A 25,870-nucleotide genomic window follows, 5' to 3' on the forward strand; every position below is an offset into this window, starting at 1 on the left:
AACAGCAACATTAAAGAACAAGTCTGAAAAACTGGAATTAAGATTTTAAGTTTAACATAATTTATTTTCACTTTATACTAACTTTTATACTGAAGGAAAAGTGAAGAAGGCTTTTAGAACATCTTATACCGATTATTTAGAATCTCACATATTTAAAAAATACTTCAATTTAAAAATGCATATTGAACAGATCTAAATTGCATGACTATTCAAGTTCTACCAGTTGATACAGTGAGAATACTATCTACCACTTTCATTTGTCATACGGAAAGACACTGCTTACCTTATTCATCTTAAAGTTTTCCATCAAAGGCAGCAATTTTGTATTGGCAATTTCTCAAGCTGTGAAATATCTTTAAAATAAATATATTGACATGGAAAATGTAAGAAAAAGTAGAAAGTGTTTTACTCACTTGCAAACCCCTTTGAAATACTGAATGGCCCATAAAATTAGCCAGCATTCTAATTAGAGCAGCACCCTGTAGGGAAAAGTATTTAAAAAGAAAAGAAAAGAAAAGAAAAGAAAGAAAGAAAGAAAGAAAGAAAGAAAGAGAAAAAAATTAATCAAATAACATGATTCAATAATTATCCTATATCCATTAAAAATATCTGCTTCCATCATGCTATTGTATTCTTAGAAAAGAAACAAGAGAATCATGAATACAAGATCCCACCTTGCAAATAACAATTGGATATTTGTTTTGTGGATCTAAAAGTTCCATGGATATAAAACCAGTGACTTCTGGACAGTCTCCTGGACAGAGTGAGTATCTCAAGGCAATAATAAGCTGTAATTCAGGAGTAATAAAATTTTTATTGAACACCGCCTATGACAGAGTTAATAAAACATGGTTCTTGTTCCTACAAGCTCATAATCTAGTAAGAGAGGGATACCCCTGTTAATAAATAATCATATTAAAATAGAGCTTTAGAGTAACACAGGTACTTACTCTACCTCTGGCTCCACTAAAAGTTGAGCTATAAAAGTGGAGAGTAGAGAATACCATGTATTGAGACTGCTTTGGTTCAAATCCTGGCTCTGACACTTATCTTGCCATACGTACTCGGGAAAATTATTTAACCTCTCTATTCCTCACTTGTGTCACCTTATAAAGTGTAACCAATACTAGGCTTTATGTCATGTAATTGTTCTGAAGCTTACATGAATTACTAGATGTAAGGCAAACTGGGTCTGAAAAACAGTAACCATGATATGAGTGTTAGTGATCAGTATTATATCAGGCTAATTGTTTTTATTTCCTGTCTACTTTGTTTAGAGGCTGGATGTAGCCCCCTATGTGCAGGAAAAACATGTGATCAATATAAATATTTAGAATAATAGAAGAAAACACTAGTTTAAGAGTTCACCTCACCTATCACAATTATTATAATACAGTGGAACAATATCAGTGAGAAAGGATAGACATGTAATCAATATGAAACATTCCAAATGTAATTAAGCCTGGATAATTGCAAATTTGTATGTGAAATATACAGAAGATGTCAAGAAGATGTTTTAGTCTGCACTAAGTTGTTTGAAGTATAAAGCAATGGGTTATAAGCCACAAAAGTATAAATATAAATGATAGCCTGGTTTTCGTGGGAAAAAAAGTCCCTTGATGACTACATACCCCACTTCATGCTCATTACAAATTCACACCCTCCAACGACTCATTTCTTACTTGTTGTTTGTTTTTTATAAGAGAATCATAAGAACTACACGTGGATTCATCCTGCTGGGAACTGAACTTTGGCAGCCAGTTCAGTCACAAAAATGAATTTCTATTGTTTGTTAAAAATTGTTTCCTATAACTCTGGAATTTTAATGCAATCCAGTACCCAGGTTCCATGAATCACCATTAAAGAAATGTCTCAAAAAATTTCAATCATCACCAAAAATGCTCTCCAAATTGGTATTTTATTCACAGCTCAACAAATGATAAGCTGGACAAGCCATAGAGTTTTATGCCTCTTCTGATATATTTTCCTCCCACACCTTCTACTTTTTGCTCTTTCTTTCGCTTCTTCCTCTTTATCTTCTGGACACTTGTGTAAGTCCATAAAATATAAGCATTTATGATTCAATCAAAGGACCAGGTTAGAACTCCCTCTAGAACTTATCATCTCTGCTCCTTGAATTTCCTTGACAAGCTCTCCTCCTATACATTTCCCAGTCTAATCTACCCACCCAGAGGGTAGAAACTGTCAGTTCTGTAGCGAAACTAACCCTTGCCACTTGGGAAGTGAAACTTAGAATCTCAAGCAGTCAACTCAAACTTTCCTTCAGAACAGAATAGCTATCTTCAGATGATTTAAGTGTTTCCCTCCAGGTAATGATGACTTGGTCTCTTGTCAGGCTATAAAAACTATCAATTTAGCATGGTCTAATGGCACAAGAGCCCTTTCTAATCATAAAGAATGTACCCGTTTTCCTGTCTGGGTTGAGCGTTAACAGGAAATAAAATGTAGAAATATAATCAATATTTAAAAGTTATATAATACCACTGGACTTCTTTTATTATTATACTGTGTAATTTAGTTAAGTTTTAGAAAATATGTCTGTGTTGCCCACTTGAATATTTAAAATTCCCCGGAGTAGCATGCACTCTTCTATATTTAACTAGCCTTTTCTTTCCACAGCTAAATTTTGAAAATCCTTATATCATAGAACTGCATAGACAGATGGGCTCTCCAACTGTTATCATTCAGACAACATATACTGAGCACCTACTAGGTATGGATTATAACAAAGATCACACATCTTAACATAGGCATAACTCACCATAAACTTTTTTTTTTTAAAGAAAACATTAAATCCCCTTTCAGCATGTCTTTAAGACAGATGTAGTGAAAAGAAGGGCCATCTGTACCCCAATGTTTATAGCAGCAATGGCCACGGTCGCCAAACTGTGGAAGGAACAAAGATGCCCTTCAACGGACGAATGGATAAGGAAGATGTGGTCCATATACACTATGGAGTATTAGGCCTCCATCAGAAAGGATGAATACCCAACTTTTGTAGCAACATGGATGAGACTGGAAGAGATTATGCTGAGTGAAATAAGTCAAGCAGAGAGAGTCAATTATCATATGGTTTCACTTATTTGTGGAGCCTAACAAATAGCATGGAGGACAAGGGGAGTTAGAGAGGAGAAGGGATTTGGGGGAAATTGGAAGGGGAGGTGAACCATGAGAGACTATGGACTCTGAAAAACAATCTGAGGGGTTTGAAGCAGCAGGGGATGGGAGGTTGGGGGAACCAGGTGGTGGGTATTAGAGAGGGCACAGATTGCATGGAGCACTGGGTGTGGTGCAAAAACAAGGAATACTGTTATGCTGAAAAAAAAATTATAAAAAAAAAAAAAAACACTGCTTTCACCAAGCAAATACCATTTAAAATATTGTAAATTATATTCACCTGTTATTCAAAATTCTAGATGCATTCAAACAAAATGGATTTTAGATAGCCTAAATAGATTTATGGGAAATAAATATACTATTTCTATAAGATTTTTATAATTTTAAGACTTGATCAAGAAAACCTAACATTGCATTTGCTATACTAAGCTTCAGGGTGATATAAGGATGGAAGCTACTGATTTCTTTTAAGGTTTCATAAAGAATATTCCAAAAAAGTACACTTATAAACCTATTCTTCATGTACTAATTCTTCTATATGGAATACTTTTTTTTCATATAAGTTCTCTGCTAAATTTCTTTCATTTTACACTGCAGTCATCTGTATGCATGCCCATCTTATAGAGAGTAAACATCTCCAGAGAAAGGACTGTGTCCTTTTGGTCCCCCTGCTCCCTGTGCCTGGCTCAGAGAAGGTGTTCTCTTAACATTATAACTGGATGACAGAGAAAGAGAAATTGGTAAAAGTGCAGCAATTACTTTGTATTCTTAAAGACCAGTCAGCCGGGATACAGAGTTTATTGCTTTATCAGTGGACATTAGTGATAAGTAATCACTTTGAAAGAGAGGAAGATCTTCTCAACTAATTTATTCCTTTAACATATGTTTATGGAGTAAGACAGTGTACTCAGTATCCAGTAGAATAAAAATAGGAATGCCACAAGTCTCTGTCCTCAAGGACCTCAAAACCTCCTAAATGAAATGAGAAGATACAATATGTTATTCTATGAATGACAAAGAAATAAAATATTTTATTCTGTTTCAGAAGGGGGAAAAGTTCTTACATCTGAAGGGATGAAGGATAAGGGGATCTGAAAAAGTGATGCTTGGGTTAGACTTGAAGGAGGGATGGGATTCCAGTAGCATAGTTAAACAGAGCATATGGTATGGCAGCAATGGCCTTTGCATGGTCATGCAGGTGTGAAAGTGAGAGGTACTAGTAGGGAAGGGGATACTGGGGAACAAAGGGTATATACCCAGGCAACAGAAGAATTGATGGAATATAAGTTTTCAGCAGTCATTAGAGAAGAGTGAATCCCAAGGCTAGGGATTGGAGCTTATTTAGAAGATGAGGCAGGACTTTGGAAAGGTGGTTTAAAAATACAGTGGACCCTTGGACAACACAGATTTGAACTTCACAGGTCCACTTACATGCTGATTTTTTTTTCAATAAGTACAGTACACTACTATAAATGAGTTTTTCCTCCCTTATTGATTTTAATAACACAGTATTCTATCTTATCTTACCATAAGAAAACAGAATGTAATATATATAGGATACAAAATATGTGCTAATTGACTATTTATGTTATGGGTAAGGTTTCCAGGTCTACAGTAGGCAATTAGTCAATTAGTAGTTACATTTGGGGGCAGTTAAAGTTATACATGGGTTTTTGCATGGTGTCAGGACCCCTAATCCCTGCATTATTCAAGGGCAAGTGACTTATCTATGATACTCCAAGGAGTAAAAGAACTAGAAGCAGAAGAGAATAATGGTAACAATGAGGATAAACCAGAGATAGGTTTAAGGAATAGAACAAAGACCATTTTAAACCTTAAAGCCTCAGTGACTGGAAGATAATATTAGCAGATATGTAGAATTTAAAAGAAAGAGTTAGGGGAATATGGTAACTTCCACTTAAAACATGTAGATTTTGAGGAACAGGTAGGAACCAGAAGAATAGAAGGCATATGTGACCCCAGGAATGAAATTCATTGGCAGGTTATGACTGAAGACCTAAATTAGCATCTGTAGTGGGTGAGACCGCTTGGAGAAAAGCACTGAGGTTTTAGTGAAGGAGAGAGAAAACAGAATCTTAGACTCTCTCCAGAGTCTGTATGGTCAGTACTTGAGCGCCCATAATAGGTATCCACTAAATAACTGCTGAGAAAGTCAGTGAAGAAATGGAATTAAGAACAAAGGATGACACATTGTGATAAAAAACAGAAGAAGCACTGGGTTTAAGTAGTGTCATGTTTTAAGACATGTTTTAAGAATAAGTGCTTCAGATTTCAAGAGAAAAAATAGCTGAGAAAGCCATAGTAGGTCACGTTTAAGAGAGAGTTATTTAAGTACACTTGGTGTGAAAGCCAGAATGAAAAACAATGGAAACAGAAGGAAGAAAGAAAAAGCAATAAGCACGTCCACATGAGGTTTGTATTTCTCTTTGTAAGATTATGGGAGAAAATTTTAGGCAAAGAAAAAGATGATCTAGTGGAGACAGAGAGTGAACACACAGTAGATCAAGAGATAGTTTTCAGACCAAGATTATAGGATAGCTGGGTAAGAAAAGAATTATGGTTAATATTGAAAACAATAAGGACAATCTTCCTGTGAGACAGGACTAAAACACAAAAGGGAAGTAAAGATAAATAAGACATTTTGAAGTATATAACACAGAAGTTGAGGAAATGTGTTGTTTCATCAAGTTGAACACTTGGTTTGTCTGAGTCACTGTTATAGATGCATTGCAAAAAATAGTTCCTGGCACATAGTAGGTTCTCAAAAAATACTGAATAATTGGTGGCCTGTCACTTCTCAATAATGTAGGGGATATGGTCCCAAGATTATGTGAATTGGAAAGAGTGAAACTAGGTTTGAAGTAACTCTAGTAAAAAGGTAGTAGGGAATCTAGAATGTGGAAATGTGCAGAAAATTCCCAAGTCCTAGTTGAAATGATTAATAATGTAACTTTCATTCATTAAGCACCTTCTATATGCCATATTTGCAATACTGCAGGGAAAATATCACTATCTTATTTGTCGGATCAGAAAATTGAGGCTTGAAAGGTTGTGTAATTTGTCCAAATTAACCTAGGTAGTAAGGTATGGAGCTAGGATTAGAAATCCATTTATATCCAAGTCCAAAATCAGTACTCTTAACCAAAGTGGTTTATATTATCTTGATCCTTAATCAAAATAGTTATATGATACTCTTCAGAAATACTGGATACAGCAAGAACTTAAAAAAAGAAAGGAAATTCTTAGAATTACTCATTTCTTGGAACTAGTAGATGTTCCCAAAAGAGGATGAAGGGAAATCTAATTCAATGAGACATAGTTGAAACAGTTGACCAGTAAGTCCAGGAGTGGGGATGAAGACATAAAGGAGTCACAAAGCTAGTTTAGGGATTAGAAGACATAAAGGAGTCACAAAGCTAGTTTAGGACAGGTTAAGTAAGAGCAAAATACTAGCAAGGTTAAAAATAGTGATATCTTTTATCCCAAGCTGTGTGTGGATATGGCAGCCATGAAAATGCAGTGCTCAAAATTTCTACTGTTGGCCCTCCACACTTGCCACCATGAAAGCAATGCTTTCCTCAGTGCACTCCCAGCCAATGACTAACCACAACAACGGTGGAATTAAGGTGGGCCCATTCCACTGAGACAGGGACCCCTACAACAGGAAATTCTGCCTCAGAGTCTCTATTGGCCTGGATAAATGTTTCTTACAACTGGGCTGTAATCTGAAACTCTTACAATCCAGTGTTTCTTCCTTCCCTATCTTTCTGCAGTGTAGTGTTGTGTTTTTTTTGTTTTGTTTTAAGATTTTATTTATTTATTTATTTGACAGAGAGCACAAATAGGGGAGCAGCAAACAGAGGGAGAGGGAGAAGCAAGCTCCTCACTGAGCAGGAACCCAATGCAGGGCTCCATCTCAGAACCCTGGGATCATGACCTGAGCCGAAGGCAGATGCTTAACTGACTTAGCCACCCTGAAGTACAGTCTTAAGGAGACCCTAACTACCTTCTTGGGCTCCTTTGCCAAATAAATATATCAAACACCACAATGTCTTCTTCTTAGAAATCTGACCCAGTGGGACAACTTTAAATACTGAGGCCCAAACAGGTGTAAATTGTTGGAGCAGAGGTCACTGGAGTAAGCTGGCCATGAGTATATTCTAATAATAACTAAGACACACACCAAAACCAGATCTTCCCCCTTCTTACTCCTCTCAGGAAAACCCCTTAGTGGGTATATTCCTACATTTCTCATTATAGATATGTTTGCCCTTCTTTGGTATAGAAGCAGGTAAGGAATCATTACATTCAGTTTACATACGGGAGTGACTGAAGCCAAAGAACAAAGTCATTTATCCAAAGTTAACACAGGGTTAGTATTTACTAGAACTTGCCTCCAGACTTGGTTTCATCTTTTCAGTTGTTGAGTTCTTTGATTAGCAGAGAAACCTAGAAGGTAAGACTTTCTTGTTATTATTTAAGTTACTGGAAGGATTAGTCCATTGATTCTAAATCAAAGTACTTTTAAAATGTAAATTTCTTTTTTAAAAAAGATTTTATTTATTCATCTAAAAGAGAGAGAGAGAGAGAGCTCATGACCCAGGTGGGGAGTTGGATAGAGCCAGAGCCAGAGGGAGAAGCAGACTTCCCACTGAACAAGGAGCCCAACATGGGGCTCCATCCCATGACCTGAGCAGAAGGCAGATGCCTAACCATCTGAGTCACACAGGCACCCCTAAAATGTAAATTTCTAAATAATGTCTGTGCATTAAATTTAGACATATGTGGAGATAACGTAGTGTTCTCACATCATTTGGTACTGAAGAATGGTTTTTGCTCTGGAGTAAAAGCCTATCTTAAATCCACCACGGTTTTTCAAAAATATGATCTTTTCGGGGTGCCTGGGTGGCTCAGTGGGTTAAAGCCTCTGCCTTCAGCTCAGGTTATGATTCCAGGGTCCTGGGATCAAGCCCCACATCGGGCTCTCTGCTCGGCAGGGAGCCTACTTCTCTTCCTCTCTCTCTGCCTGCCTCTCTGCCTACTTGTGATCTCTCTGTCAAATAAATAAATAAAATATTAAAAAAATATATGATCTTTTCCTTTGCTTTTTTCCAAAAGAATGATAGCTATATTTAGGATCTGAGGAAGAAAAAAAATAAATACTTAATTCTGTATATCGCTCACTCATAAATTGACTACCAAAAAGAAAAGCTGATGGGGAAAGAAAATGGAAGAAGAGAAAAAAAGGACAAAAAATGTTAAAATAAAAAAAAGGTTAACATAAGAAAGCAGACTTAATGCCCCATTGCTCCAGTCACCCATGCTTGGAAGCCCGAAATCCTCTTTGATGTTTTACTTCCTAAGGCCAAGCCTCTAACCCTGCAGAGCTGAATTATTCTACTGCTTCCCAGGAAAACCCTAGATGCATTCTTTTTCTCAAGTCCATTCTATGGACCACAGCAGACTAATTTTAATAATTACTTCTGAAGAAGGATGTTTGCTGAAAGTCCTAGCTCTGTCATCTACTAGATGGAAAAGCTTAGGCAAGTTAGATGAGCTGCATTAAAATATCACAACACTCAATACCACTACTGATGATGGCAATGCTGCTGGGATGCTATTGGTGAAGGTCACAGTGACCTCAAGATTCTTCTCAGTATTCACTTAAATCATTTATAGGAAGCACTTGAAACAGTGTTTGCCATATAATATGCTTCCACAAAAGTATGTAGTTACTATCGCCTTCATCATTACCATCAATTTTATGTCAGTTCCCTACCCCCAAACTCTGCTTTTCAACACATTTCTTAGGGGAGCCCATCAATCCCATACAGAATGAAACTTACCATTGCCTACCAACACATTTTCCCCATATGACCAAATAATCAGCTTCTACTCTAGTTAAGCTGATCTTTTCATGATCCCATGAGCCGACTTTATATCTTCATGTTTTAATCATAGTATTTACTCCAATAGCAATAATATTCCTTTTCAATCTTATATTCTAAGTCCTGTACATTATTCAAAAGCACAGGGAAAGTCCATACTGTCATAGAATACATTCCGAAATGTTAGCCCTCAATGCTTTTCTCTCTACTGCAGTCATAAATCCTTTAAGCCTGACTACACAATTTATCAAATTATTTTACATCACTCACTAATTGTTTCATATGACTGTTCTTCTTTCCACAACTGGATGCAGGTCATGTCATTTAGACTTATTATTGGCACACCTGTTAGCTGTCAATGCTATAATTTATCCATTGCCAGTGAAAGCTGTTCCCTGCTAAGTGAAGCGTCCACCAACTACTTGCTGTTTTCAAATCAGCAATCCAAACCACGAGCTTGGAGCTAACACATAGGTCTCAATATTCCTTGTTATGAAATTCAGCATCTCCTCTACACTGGGAACTTTTAATTTTTACTATTCTCAGGCAATGATATTCAAACAGTGCAATCTATATTTAAGTCAGTAGGAAACCAAAAATGAGGACCACAGATCCAGAGACAAAGAAAACAGGGAGCTTTCAACAGTGTCTGAAATAGCAATTACATGAAAGCATTCAATTAAAGAAATTTGAAACATAACAATACTGTAAATTCAAATGAATGTTCATGGAGGGAACGTAACATAAGAACAGAAACTAACAGAATAGAGAATAAAGAAATGGTTGAGAAATGAAAAATAAAATAACCACATCAATACAAAGACTAATAGGAAAGTGCTGGAGAAAAAATTGATCAAGGGGGAAGAAAATAAAAAATACATCAAATGAACAACATTAGAAATAAAAATGGGCACATACCTACTGAAAGAATTAAAAATAGAGAATACTATAACAGCATGCTACTAAATATGAAAACCTAGATAAAAAGTATTTTCTATAAAACTACAAAGTTGTCAAAAATGACCCAAGAAGTAAAAATACTAATCATTAATAAAAAATAGAAACACACACACACACACACACACACACCCCATACCAGTTTTACAGGCAACTCAACTTTAAAGGAAATTCTGTAACATGTTACCCTTGTCTTATACAAATAACTAAAAGGAAATAAAAGAGAACAAAACCTTAGCATTTTTTATGATGTTTGTGTAACTGATAGGCAAATTGGACACAGTAAATGATAGTCTAGTCTCATTGTCGATCATGTAAGGATACATAGATATAAAATTTCTGGGATAAATCCTACTTACACACTATATATACTAATATAAAATGCAACTTAGTTATATATTTTATATGTATTCTATAATACAACAAATAATGTATGTACATAGAATGTATATAAAATGGAGGAAGAGAGAGACTTTAAAAGTAGAGTTTAAATAAAAGTGGAGTTTATCCTAGAAATTTAATAATGGTTTAATAGCAAAAATTCTATGGATGTAATTCATCTCATTAATGGACTAAAAGAGATAAACTATATAATGATCTCATTATATGTGTGAAAACATTTGCTATGACTTAGAATTCATTCAAAATAATACACCTTAGTAAAGTAGGAAAAGAAGGGAATTCATTAACACTTTAAAGGACATCTTCAAAAAATACACTGATAGTGAAACATTATATGCATTCTCCTTAAAATGGTAAAGAAAAAAAAATGGCCTCTATTAATACTTATATTCAACAGCACAATAGAACAAGTAACAACAGAAATATGAAGCAAAAGATAGCAAGAAAGCAACAAATATTAGTATTATTCAGAGATGATGTAAGAATCCCCCACAGAAATCCAAACAAATGCATAGAATTAGTCTATAATATCAATAAGAGTGCAACAGGGTTGTCTGACACAGATCAGTACATAAAAATCTAGAAATGATATATATTAGTTAAAACTAATTAAAATAAGTAATTTCCAAAGAGTCTCATTCTCAAAAACAAAGTATACGAATATAACAAAGCCAAATATTATACAGAGAAATTAAAAATTAGTTACCACTTTCATGAAAAAAAATCATAAAACTGACACAAGGACCTAACTATGAAGAACTATATTTCTTATTAAGCTAGGAAGAGCTGTTATTATAAAAATGTCAAAATTAATATATAAAAACTTCAAAAGACTTTTCCTAGAAACTGTCTTCATCTGAAAATTCATATGGATTGGCATATTAACAGTAGGAATTCTAAAAGAGAACAAGACAGGAAGAATCATCATACCCAATATTAAACCTAAAAGGCTATAATAGACCTAAGGCAGAAATGTTGAAGTGCGGATACACATACAGATCAGGGACCAGCACAAAGGACTGCAGATGCACCAATGCTGATACTGGGGATAGCTGACAGAGCTGGTATTACAGAAGAGTGGGACTAGCACAGTGAATTCATAAATAGCACCAAGAACATTGATTATCCAAACAAAAATGAAATTATGTTTACATCATGACACACAAAAGGAAACAATTGAAAATATCCATGTCAATTAAGGAACTTAATATAAAATGCCTAATTTTTAAAATGTTAGGAAAAAATATCAAAGCATGTCTTTAAGAATTTGCATTAAAGAAGGATAATTAAATCAAACAAAAAGCACAAAGCATAAAAGAGAAAATGGACAGACTACAACAGAGCTAAAAACATCTGTATGATAAAAGACATCATAAATTAAAAGATAAATTACAGTCTTACTAGCATCAAAAAATTAGTACCCAGAATATAAAAAAAGACTCTCATTAATCAATGATTAAGTAAATAAACAAACAAATTTGAAAACAAAGACCCCATTGGAAAATGAACAAAAGATGAAGTCTCAATAATTTATTTTTCCTTTTGTATCCTTTACTTCAAGAGACATATCTAGAAGGATATGGCCAATGTCAAAGAAGTTACTGCCTGTGTCCTCCTCTAGGATTTTTATGGTTTCAGGTCTCACATTTAGGTCTTTCATCTATTTTCAATATATTTTTGTGTATGGTGTAAGAAAGTGGTCCAGTTTCATTATTTTGCATGTCACTGTCCAGTTATCCCAACACCATTTGCTATGATCCAGCGATTGCACTACTCGGTATTTACCCAAAGGATGGAAAAACACTAATTCATCAAAGGGATACAGCAGCACCCTGATGCTCACAGCAGCATTATCTACAATAGCCAAATTATGGAAACAGTCCAAGTGTCCATCAACAAATGAATGGATAAAGAATATGTGAGATAGATATATATATATATATATATATATATATATATATATATGTATATATATAGTAGGTAGATACTATATAACTCTAATGGAATATTACTCAGCCATAAAAAGAATGAAATCTAGCCATTTGCAATGACATGGCTGGAGCTAGAGAGGATTACACTAAGCAAAATAAGTTAGTTAGAGAAAGACAAATACCATATGGTTTCACTCACATGCGGAACTTAAGAAATAAAACAAATGAGCAAAAGAAAGAAAAGAGAGAGAGGGAGAGAGAAACCGAGAAACAGACTCCTAACTATAGAGAACAAACTGAGAGTTACTAGAAGGGAGGTGGGGTGGGGGTGGGGGAAACAGGTGATGGGGATTAAGGAATGCACTTGTGATGAGCACTGGGTGATGTATGGAAGTGCTGAGTCACTATATTCTATACCTGAAACGAATATTAGAGTGTATGTTAACTAACTGGAATTTAAATAAAAACAGGCAGAGAGGAAGGAAAGAAGGAAGGAAGAGAGGAAGGAAGGAAGGAAATGGGCAAAAGATATACACAGAAAATTCAAAATGTAAGAAATCCAAAGGGCAGTAAATACACAAAAGAGACATATTCTCACTAATAAAGAAATGCAAATTAAAACAGTAAGATAGCATTTCACAACCTTAACAAACCAGATTTAAAAATTGGGGAGTTTAATAATATCAAGTATAGATAAGGACCTGAGGAAACAAGATCTCTCAAGCATTCTAGTGGGAGTACGTATACAAATACACTGGGGGAGAAAGTGGCACATTATGGGAAATTTAAAGATTCATTTATTTGGAAACCAACATATAATTATTGAGTACTTGCTATGCTAGGTAGGCATCGCTGTAAGGACTGAAGATAATGCAGAGAACAAACCAAATGAAACTTTTGTGGAGTTTACATTCTAGGGAGAAGAGACAGCTAATAAACAGCGTAACGTAATCATGCTAAGTACCAATTATGGCCGTGAAGAAAAATAAAGCAGGACAAGGGTGCTGGAGAAGGCTGGAAGAGAAGGGCTCTCAAATTTTTTGTAAGATAATTAGGGAAGACTACTTTAATAAACTGATATTTGAGCAGAGACATGAATCAAAGGAAGAAGGAAACCCTGTTGATGATTGGGGACAAGCATCCCAAGCAGAGGGAACAGTTGCCTTCTGAAATCTGAAACTCACAAGAGAGGTTTGAGCTAGAAACCCAGAAGTCCCAGCCTCCCACAAGAAGCCAGTACAGTATAGATTAAAAATATCTATTTGTATATTATATATATGTTGTTTTATATTATATATTTCATAGTATACATTTGTTATTCGTGTATTACATATTATATATTTATGATAATTATTTTTACATTTTATATTATAAAATACAAAATCAAGTTATGAGGATATGTATTATAAATATACAACTATGTAACTATATATTACGTAAATTATAAATATATACTTATAGGTATATTCTGAAGAATGGTTCCTTGGATATTTCAACATTTAGAGTCCGAGAAAAGTAATTGAGTTCATCAAAAAGGTGAGGGAAGAATGGCCAGTGAGTTAGTAATAAACCAAAAAGAAAAAGTTTTTAAAGAAAGAACATGGCATCTAGGAAACAATATGAAGAAGTGTTTCAAGGGGAGAATGATAATCACTTTGAAATGTGCTTAAGAAAGCAAGTCAACTAAGTTGAAGACTAATTGGATTTTTCAATGTGGAGTTAATTTTTGACCTGACAAGAAAAATTTGGTCAAGGAGTAAAAAATGAAAGTATGATTAGAGTTAGTTTTAAAAGAGAAGGGGGAAAAAGAATTGAGATTTTGCATTAAAAGACTATAAAACATAAAGAAATAGTCTGGGGGGGGGACATAAGTCAAGAATTTTTATAAAGAACAAAATATAACGTTTTATACAGATAAGAGTAATCGAGTACAGAAGGGAACTTTTTTTTTTTAAGATTTTATTTATTTATTTGACAGAGCTCACAAGTAGGCAGAGAGGCAGGCAGAGAGAGAGAGGGGAGGAGGAAGCAGGCTCCCCGCTGAGCAGAGAGCTGGATATGGGGCTCGATCCCAGGACCCCAGGAACATGACCTGAGCCAAAGGCAGAGGCTTTAACCCACTGAGCCACCCAGGCACCCCCAAAAGGGAACTTTAATGCATCAGGACAGAGGACACAGCTCTGTGTGAGCAATCTCCTCCTGTAGGCAAGAGAGGAAGGGAACCAGGACAAAGTCATCCACTGGACCCAGAGCAAAGCAAGTGGAGTATTTAGGGATCGACAGGTGAGATGTCAAATTTTGGAGGTGGGACAACATTGATTTTTTATTCTAATATCTCTGTGAAATAAATGCAGTCATCAACTAAGAGTGAAGAAGAATGATAGAATGTGAACACTGAGAAAAAAAGAAGAAAGCCCTAGCTGTCTGGAACTAGGGTAAATTGCAGAAACATAAATGCACAAACCCAGCAATTATCCAGTAGTTTCTCTAGCAGGTATATACACAGTGTGAAAGATTTGTGGGGGTACACCCAGACACATGCACAAAGATGTCATTTACAACATTATTTTCCATTTCTTTTTTTAAAAGGTTTTATTTCTTGATTAGAGAGAGAGAGAGAGCAAGCACAAGCAGGGGAAGTGGCAGGCAGAAGGAAAAGGAGAAACAGTCTCTCTGCTGAGCAAGGAGCCCAATGTAGGACTCGATCCCAAGATCCCAGGATTACAACCTGAGCTGGAGGCAGCTACTTAAAAGACTGAGTCACCCAGGAGTCCCTATTTTTCATTTCTAATTCAAATTTCAATAGCTTCTAATGAACAAAAACTGCAACCAAACTTGGGTCCATGAATGAGGTCTAGATAGATTTATTTTTTGTTTCAAGTTTTTATTTAAATTCCAATTAGTTAACATATAGTGTAATATTAGTTTTAGGAGTAGAATCTAGTGATCCATCACCTACATATAATAGCCAGTACTCATCTCAAGTGCTCTCCTTAATACCTATCACCCATTTAACCCATCCTCCCACCTTCCTCCCCTCCAAGCAACCCTCAGTTTGTTTTCTATAGTTAAGAGTCTGTTGCATAGCTTGCCTCTTTTTTCCCCCTAAGTTCATCTGTTTCAGTTTTTAAATTCCACATATGAGTGAAATCATACAGTATCTGTCTTTCTTTTACTGATTTATTTCACTTAGCATAATACACTCTAGCTCTAAGCATGTCATTGCAAATGGCAAGATTTCATTCTTTTTTATGGATGAGTAATATTCCACTGTGTGTGTGTGTGTGTGTGTGTGTGTGTGTGTGTGCGTGTGTGTGTGTGTATCACTTCTTCTTTATCCATTCATTAGTCAAAAGTTAAAAATAGGGAGTGTCTGGGTAGCACAGTCAGCTAAGCAACTGACTCTTGGTTTCAGCTCAGGTTGTAGTCACAACCTGAGACCACAGGGATCCTGGGTCCTGGGATCCAGCCCTGTGTGAGGCTCTGGGCTTAGCATGGAGTCTGCTTGAGACTCTCTCTCCTTCTCCCTTTGCCCCCTCACCATTACTTGCTTGCTCTCTCTCTCTCTCTCTCTCTGAAACAAATAAATCTTAAAAATATAGAATTACCCTATGATCTAGCAATTGCACTAGTAGGTATTTATCCAAAGGACAAAAAAATACCGTTTTAAAGAGACACATGTATCCCGATATTTATAGGCCCATTATCGACAATAGCCAAATTATGGAAAGAACCCAAGTGTCCATCGATGGATAAGGGACAGATTTATAAATTGTTTTTTAATCATATTGTATAGCACTGAAGATAAATAGCATAGACACCTGAGCATAAAAATATGAATGAGATAGAGTTATATCCGTTTAATGGATATCTCTGTAAAGAGAGAAAGGGACATGGTAAAGATAATAATGAAATAATGATATGTGTTAAATTTGGGTTTTGAGCACATGGATATATTGTTCCCTGTTTGAAAAATTTCTTGTTATTTTGCTTAAATACAGAGTCTCTGGGAAAATTGCTAACCTGAAACACCTTATAATTAATCTCCATTTAGTTCAATCTTCCTTGTTTTATATAAATCTTGAGGTCCTCTTATCTTTATCTTAGTGGTAGAAAACCCCCTATTCCACGAATTAACTGTGGATTCTTCTAGGATGATTTTGGTCCTACCATTTATTATTTTATTTATATAAAATGAATTTCTCTGACAGAGGAAAAATGAAATAAATTGAACTGAATTAGCCAGGCATTTGGAGTAACTCTTTAAACAATTCTGATCTTATGAGTAATAATTTTCTTTTAAAAATAAAATTATTATTGAACATATTATAATTCCCATTACAGTGCAAAGATATTAGCAAAGCAAAGGTTTAAAAGTACATGGTAAAAATATTATTATTTTTAATTTCTGAACCAAATGGAAAGCTAAAATGTCCCAAACCAATAATAGTGTTAAATGAGTAAAACAATTTAAAGAATTATAAGAAACACCATTTGTTCGTAAAACTCTAAATATTCTTTAATCTCAAATTCATTTGAGAACTTGATAACAACAGGCTATAAAGTAATTGCACAAAGATGCCAATATCATTTGTGGTTTTTGAGTATCAGCCAACAAATGGTATCCTTGTCACTTATTATAGAACAATCATTCCTTATTGGAGTTAAACTATCACAGCTGGAAACCCATATGAAATTTAGCTTATTAAGAAAAATACAACATAAATTAATGTTAGTGAACAAGGCATATCAAACATGCTACATAAATAAGACCTTTAAAGACACTCGCATAATATTGTACTGGCAAATGTCACAAATTAAATACTTAACAGAATCATTACAAATTAGGTTTTGATATGCTTTGAATACAAAACACTTCCCCAGTTTCTGTCTAATATTAAAAAAGGACATGGTATTTCTTAAAGAGGCATTGCTTGATGAAGTTGAATGCTAATAATTTCAGTAAATATGGTTTATTATGCAAACAACAACATACTTTGGTGTAATGAAATTTTAGCGTCAGTAGGATATTGTTTGAAAATCAGAGTGCAGCACTGACCTCTGATACATTAAGTTGCATCTTTTCTGAATAATCTAAATATTCACTTGTTCACTTAATAATCAAAATGCCAAATATTCAAATACTTGAAAGTTACCTATAAACTAATTTATAAGCACAACATTCAGCTACATGGTTAAAATCATTCTTCCTTCCAATCTTTCTTTTCTTTCCTAAATTTTATTCTTTTTAAAGGTTTTATTTATTTATTTGAGAGAAAAAGTGTGTTAGAGTATGAGTGCACAAGCAGGGGGGGAAAGGGCAGAGAGAGGGGGAGAAGCAGGTTTCCTGCTGAGCAGGGAGCCCAAGGCAGGCCTCGATCCCAGGACCCTGAGATCAGATCCAAGCTGAAGGCAGACACTTAACTGACAGAGCCACCTAGGCAGCCCTCCTAAATTTTATTTTTATTATGTATACTCATATATATAATACTGAGGTGTATAAAATATATACAGCATGCATGAGTCCTTCATATTTTTTATTTGACTTACTGAAAAATAAAAGAAAATGAATGGGCATGTGACTCTTAAGAAATAGTATTTTCTTAAATATGTCTTTCTTTTATAATCCCTCTCCCAGATTCTGGCCTGTATTGTCTTTTGAGAAACTAAGTAAAGAACTTTTTATTTGGTCTCCCTGCAATTCCTGTTATCCTTGACTTTGAATGACTTCTTCATCCCTGAAATGCCCCAATTGCCCCAAATCAGGTCTTAACTCTTACAGGACTAAAGTCTTTAATATCACCTTTTTTTCTCAGAAACATTTCCTAATTCAAAAGAATTAAAACTGCTCTCACAATTCTCCTACAGTCCTTGCTTGCAGTATCTATTTTTGTATTTATTTTACATACATAGAGCACAGACTGTCTTATTTTGAGAACTCATATATAACAAATTTTTGCCATACCACCAGTAGTCAGGAGACAAGGGGGCCCTGTTCTATAAAATCCAGCATTTTGCTGCATGACTACACATTCAATACATGTCTATTAAATGAGATAACTAAGTAAATGCACTAACTGTGTAATATTAACAGGAAATGATGGGGGTGGAAAAAGCAGTGAATTAAGTATGGTTGCAGCATTAGTTAAGACAAAATAATTCTCTTGTTTTCTAGAAACCAGTCCAGGTGGGGATGTAAAGAAGAAAATGACTGTATAAAACTACATACAGATCTTATTATTCACCTAAAATGACTCTTCTCTTTAGGGATTCCCAAATTCATGATTCCCTTTTATAGATTTGCCTTAATATTTTCAATATTTCTTAATATTTTTTCTTAAATAATTTCATCCATTCAACCATTAAATTATAACCTTTAGTTATAAAAGGTGTCTTTAGTATTTATATTAAAGTCATAAAGAGACATTCCTCTATAGCTTAGCTATCCATGTACAGACACCTCACAGACTCTATGTCAAGTGTAGCCATATGGCAAATGATGCTTAGAGAAGGGTGAACTTCAGGAGAGTCCAGGCACTTGTGTGTAATTCTCAGGTCATCAGAGAAAACCTGTTTACTGGTTATAAAGAATTGATTTTAATAATAACGGGAAAATGTCTCCACATAATTACTTTTAAAGATAATTTGGGGAGTGCCTGACTGGCTCAGTCGGTTAAGAATATGACTCTTGGTTTTGGCTCAGGTCATGATCTCCAGGTCAAGAGAGGGAGCCCTGTGTCAGGCTCCACCACGCTCAGCACACAGTCTGCTTGGAATTCTCTCTCTCTCTCTCTCTCTCTCTCTCTCCCTCTTCCCCTCCCTCCTCTCTAAATAAAGAAAAGAATAATTTTGAACTATTACATATCAACTACAAAACATTTATAAAGGAGACATTCTAACAACATAAAATATCAATTGTGAGCTTAATAATCAAAACAAAAGAAGTTATAATCCTCAGGTACTATTTCTAAATCATCTACCAATAGCTGATAAAAAGCAAGCAATTGCTATTGTCTAGAGTTGTTAAAAAAAGAGAGATTGTAGCAATAAGTTATCTGAAAAAAGTATAAAGAAATCAATTCAGTCAAAGCACAACAATAGAATGCATGACCCTTTGCTCATGAGGATAGTGAGTATCTGGAAGAGCTATTCAGCATGAGCACAATATTTGGATGTAAAACATAATGCAGGAAAAAAATTATATTGAGCATGATTTGAAATAACCATGTACTCAAAAAAAAAAAGCTATAGGTAAAAATGTCAGAGGGATATCAGAGAAAATACAGAGATAGGATAAAATGTTTTAAAACTAGATAGAAAGATTTTTTTTTCCTGAGAAAAAGAAGGCCATCCAAACACTTAGTAATAATTTTTAGGGGGCGCCTGGGGGGCTCAGTGGGTTAAGCCTCTGCCTTCGGCTCAAGTTGTGATCTCAGAGCCCTGGGATTGAGCCCCGCATCAGGCTCTCTGCTGGGCAGGGAGCCTGCTTCTCCCCCCTCCTTCTCTGTCTGCCTCTCTCCCTACTTGTGATCTCTGTCTGTCAAAAACGTAAATAAAATCTTTTAAAATTTTTTTAAAAATAATTTACAATGTAGGAAAGTTTCATATAAAGTAAATATGGTCAGTTAATTTGCAACTGCACTGGGAATTAATGAGCAACCATATGGGGGGGAAAAAAGACTAAGAAAGATACCTGAAGGAAGGAAAGTATTTCTTAACCATGAAAGACTGAACATTTGTTATTAATCACCAATGGAACATGTAGATTGTACTTTAAAGTATAGTTTCAATAAACTACAGTTTATTGCAATTATTTTTTGTACTAAGAGTTTAAGTATTAAGCTGCCAGAAAGTAGAAGAATATTCTCAAGTAAGACCTGCCACAAAGAAACAGTTGTGTATGGACTCTGTTTAGCCCATCTCCAAACTGGTGCATTCTTGATCTATTTATTTATTCATCCATCTAACCCAGCTACTTACTAAAAAACTGCTGCCCCCAGATCCTTCTCTACGATAGCTCACTGGTATTCTTTTTAACTACCCACCCATACACACACACACACACACACACACACACACACACACACTAATAAGGAATAAAAGAAACCTAGTATAGCATCTTACTGTTATATATAGTTGTATATAGTAAATACAAAGAAATCTATTTCAATAATATAGTCCCAAAATATACCGCAGAGAACCTTTCTATTTTTTATTTTGTAATTCGTCAGGCTAGATAATATTTAAATATTTTATTACATTATGCTATTATTTAAATTTAAAAGAGCTGATATTTTTAGAAATGAGTAGCCTTAGGAAATAATAGAAGACCTAAGAAAACACTATTTTTCAATTTAAAAATAATACACATGTCTATTGAAGTGATCATATGGTTCTTATCCTCTCTTTTATTAATGTGGTGTATCACATTGATTTGAGTATATCAAACCACCCTTGCAATTCAGGAATGAATCCCACTTGAACCATATGACCATTTCAAAAGGTGCTGAAAAAACATTTGACAAAGTACACCATCCATTCATTATAAAAACTCTCAGCAAAATAGGTTTTGAGGGACCACAACTCATCATAATTAAGGCCACCACAGCTAATACCATCTTCAATGGGGAAAAATCAAGAGATTTTCCTCTACACTCAGGAGTAAGACATGAATGTCCAGCCTCACCACTTATATTTAACATAATACTGGAAGTCCTAGACACAGCAATCAGATGACAAAAAGAAATAACAGGCATCCAAACTAGCAAGGAAGAAGTAAAAATTTTACTCTTCGCAGAGGACATGATACTCTACGTAGAAAACCCAAAAGACTATGCCAAAAAACTGCTAGAATACATGAATTCAGTAAGGTTTCAGTATACAAAATCAACATACGGAAATCAGTTGCATTTCTATACAATAATGAAACAGCAGTACAAAAAATTAAGGAATCAATGCCATTTACAAATCCCCCCAAAACAATAAGATACCTAGGAATAAACCTAACCAAAACAATAAAAGACACGTATTCTGAAAACTATAAAACACTGATGAAAGAAACTGAAGATGACAAAGAAATGGAAAAATATTCCATGTTTATGGATTGGAAGAACAAATACTGTTAAAATGTCTACACTACCCAAAGCCACCTACATATTTAATGCAATTCCTATCAAAATACAAACATTATTTTCCATAGAGCTAGAACAAACAAACCTAAAATTTGTATGGAACCGCGAAAGACCCCAAATAGACAAAGCAACCTTGAAAAACAAAAGCAAAGCTGGAGGCATTACAATTCTGAACTTCAAGTTATATTACAAAGCTTTTGTGATCAAAACAGTATGGTACTAGTATAAAAATAGACACTAAGATCAATAGACTAGACTAGAAAATCCAAAATGAACCCACAACCATATGGTCAATTAATCTTCAGCAATGACGTTGAGAAAACTGGACAGCAACATGCAAAAGAATGAAATTGGACTACTTTCTTACACCATACACAAAAACACAATAAAAACAGATTAAAGATCTAACTGTGAGATCTGAAACCATAAAAATCCCAGAGGAGAACAAAGATAGCAACTTCTTCGACATTGGCCACAGCAACTTCTTTCTAGATATGTCTCCTCAGGCAAGGGAAACAAAACAAAAATAAACTACTGGGACTTCATTAAAATAAAAACTTCTACACAATAAAAGAAACAATCAACAAAATAAAATGGGAGAAATGAAATGAAATGAATCAACAAAATGAAATGGGAGAAAACATTTGGAAATGACACATTTGATAGAGGTCAAGTATCCAAAATATATAAAGAATTTATAAACTCAACACCCAAAAAATGAATAATCCAATTAAAAATGGGCAGAAGACATACAGGCATTTTTCCAAAGAAACATCCAGGTAGCTAACAGACACATGAAAAGATGCTCAACATCACTCTTATCAGAGAAATAAAATCAAAAGCAATGAGATATCACCTCACACCTGTCAGAACGGCTAAAAATAACAACAGAAAAAACAACAAGTCCTGGCAAAGATGTGGAGAAAGAGGAACACTCTTACACTGTTGGCGGGAATGCAAACTGGCGCAGCCACTCTGGAAAACAGTGTGGAGTTTTAAAATAACACTGTCCCGCAATCTAGCAATTGTACTATTAGTACTTACCCAAAGTATACAAAAATACTAATTTGAAGACATATATGTACCCCAATGCTCACAGCAGCATTATCTATAATAGCCAAATTATGGAAGTAGCCCAAATGTCCACTGACTGATGAATGTATAAAGAAGGTATGGTATATGTGTACAATGGAATATTATTCAGCCATAAGAAAAAGAATAAAATCTTGCCATTTGCAACAACATGAAAGGATCTAGAGAGTAAAATGCTATGAGAAATAAGTCAGAGAAAGACAAATACCATAAGACTTCACTCAGATGTAGAACTTAAGAAACAAAACAAAAGAGCAAAGGAGGAGAAAAGAGAAAGGGAGGCTAACCAAGAAACAGACTCTTAACTATAGAGAATTGATAATCCCCAGGAGGGAGGTGGGGGGGATGGGCTTAATAGGTGATGGGGATTAAGGAGTGCACTTGCTATGATGAGCACGGGGTGTTGTATGGAAGTGTCGAATCACTATATTGCACACCTGAAACTAACATTACACTGTAAGTTAAGTAATTGGAATTTAAATAAAAACTTTAAAAAAATAAATTCCACAGCTTATAAGCAAAAATAGATAAATAGATAAATATAAATAAGGAAATAAACGTCTAAAGAGCAAAGTTATTTATTTTTATTTTAAAAGTAGATCCTAGATTTTCAAAACATTTTTCTCAACCAGGTATACTGTCAAGTGACCTTTTTCTAAATGATTTTAAAATGAAGTAAATTGTAGTGCAACTATATTCACAGAGTAGTACCTGGAAACTGTATTCACAAGGTATTTTATGTAAACATCCATAGTTTGCTGGTCTAATTCAGAAACTCGAGATTCAAATTTGTCTTGGTATAAATTTTGTCTTGGGTGGTATAAATGTATCTCTGAAGACAGGTATTAAAAGAAGCCTCCATGGAAAATTAAGGAAATTCAAGGCAAGAAGGACTTGAGAGTTGGAGGTCAGTTCTCTGGACATTGAGCCATACTTTCCACATGAACAAAATTCACTAGACATGACCATAAATAACTATGTCCTTCATGTGGGCTCAGGATTGTCTTTTTTCTGTGAAACCCAGGATGCACTAGCTGCTTACTCATCCAAATAAAATGTTACTGGGCCTCCTCTTACGACAGAAGCTTTATTTAGCAGTTGTGCCGAACATCTCATATGTTCTGACACCACTGACAAGGACAAAAGCATAGTATATTTTTTCATTAAGCATCCATAAGAGGAGATCTTCAAGGATGGGCTCACATAAGAGGTTGATGAGATTATTTACAGAGATGGGCCATCACAGAGTTCAAGAACAATATTGAATAAAGCCACACTTCTCAAACTCCACTGGGCCATAAAACTGAATTTACCATCTTACTGGATCCATAATAAATAAAATATGCATTATCAGTGAATATCAGCATAACTGATGTTTTCATCAGTACAATTAATCCACAATGGAAACAGATCAGCTAAAACCTGAACATCATCTTATCACTCAGATATACATAGAAAAGGAAAAGAAGAAAAACTTCTTGTCTGGGGTATGGGCTTAATAACTGACACTTTTTAACCTTCATTGTTGGATTCCTTTATTCATACTTGATATGACCAATTTTCTGGAAGCGAAGGAAATTATTTTACTGTACTGATATTTGCAGGATAAGGGAAATAATTGCTAGAGTAAGGTTTTCTCTCTCTCCCTTTCTGCTATTCTGACTTCAGGGTGAGTTTACAGAGAGAATGAAACATCCAGATTAAAGTCTCATCAAACCACCTTCAGCTCTTCTCAAGAAAATAAATTCGCCTCTTCACATAGTTCATTGAGAAATGGATTATTTCTCTCCTTGCCTCACCTCTAGGAAGGCAGAAGTCCTAGCTTCAGTCTGGATGCTTGTGGGTAACAGAGGATAATGGGGAGCAGGTTAGTACTGAGGACTTGATAACATCTAGAAACCAGTCCATAACATCTGGACATCCAGTATGTGCGCCTCACCTGCCCCTCTTGTAAAACATAAGGACAGCTTTTGCCTCTAGCTTTTGATTTTTGTTTTCAGTGTGGCAAGGCACAGATGTATTCTATCCCCAGAGAGTTTCAAAATTCAGAAACATATTGTCCAGGGAACCGAAGCTGCAAGCCATTTATCATGGAACAAACCCTTCCAACAGTGGTGGATCATACGCACAAAGAAGCAGCCCCTTTCTATATATAGACAAGCAAATGCAATCTTGCCAGTGTTCATCCAGCAAGTCCACAGAGGAAATTCATTGCTTAAACTTTTCATTTAAGGCACAGTTCTGCACCTTTAGCCAAATCAGAAGTTTTAATATCTGAGTAAAGGGGAAAAAATAGCTGTAAGAGAATATATTGTGGTGTTCCACAGATCGCACTTTGGGAAGGACCACCTTTGCAGGATAAAACTTCCCAACACAAACGTGTAAGAATACACAACGCCCTTTTGTCTGGGAATCTATGAGGAAGCATTGGACACTCTCTAAGCAAACATGTACATCACAGATTCTGTTGTTAAATTCCCAAACTTTAGCTCTTCGTATGTGGCAGCAAATTTCTACCTCTAGCTTTCTTTCATACATTTTATCATCAACCAGAACAAGAAACATTGGGTATTGTCCCTGCCAGAAGTCTAGAAGAAGTAAGCCACTCTAACACCTGGTGATCTAGTACCCTTTCACTTTAGGAACAATTAAAGAAAGGTCCACTTGACTTTTTTATAGTTTAACACAGAGCCAATGTAGAAGGGAAAAATTAACTGACTCTCATTCCCTTATTTCTGGGAGAAAATAAGAGTGCTTGGCTGGTAGCAAATTTTTCCCATACTCCTCTGGCAGCATCCTGGTTTCAGTTGGCAACAAGGTCACTGAAAAGAGACATTAAAATGAGCAAATGAAAAACATTTGGTCCCAAAGCTATAAAAATGGTTTCTCAAGCAGAAGTGGAAAATAGTGAAAGATCTGGCTTTTAAAGTAAACAAGAGTGGAATTAGGGGGGAAAAGGCCATAAAGGGGCAGATCAATGGCCTGTCAGACTGGGGACTGTGTCTGAGAGAGGCAACAAGGGATGCTGAGACAGGAATGCTTGTTGTTTTCTATGGCCGGCATCTCTGAGGTGAGGGGTGTGCTCTGAATGTTCCTAACTTCTCCATCAGGTTTGTCTAAGGAATCACAGGATCTCAGAACAAGGGAGTAGCACATAGTGCTCGAGGCAGGTAATTCAGAACAAGCAAAAGAAGTTTCACTCTGTGTTATTTTTCAGGGAACGTGTGAATAATTCAACCTAAAGAACTCTTAAAAAGGGAATACTAGCATTTAATAAAGCATTAATTTGTGTAATGGTACAGAGCCATCT

The 25,870-nt window shown here is 35.2% G+C and overlaps 1 protein-coding gene across 1 annotated transcript in view; it reads right to left on the bottom strand.

The window, feature by feature from the left end:
- LOC111142230 (thyrotropin releasing hormone degrading enzyme) overlaps positions 1-25,870 on the bottom strand; it is a 380,019-nt gene that overhangs the window by 112,140 nt on the left and 242,009 nt on the right. The window contains exon 7 of the mRNA XM_022495269.1: positions 414-479. Coding sequence (XP_022350977.1) covers positions 414-479 — 66 coding nt within the window. The remainder of the gene's footprint in view (positions 1-413; positions 480-25,870) is intronic.

The sequence above is a fragment of the Enhydra lutris genome, unplaced genomic scaffold (genome assembly GCF_002288905.1).
Source record: "Enhydra lutris kenyoni isolate GAN:26980312 unplaced genomic scaffold, ASM228890v2 scaffoldscaffold7, whole genome shotgun sequence".
In the NCBI taxonomy this organism is placed as follows: Eukaryota; Metazoa; Chordata; class Mammalia; order Carnivora; family Mustelidae; genus Enhydra; species Enhydra lutris.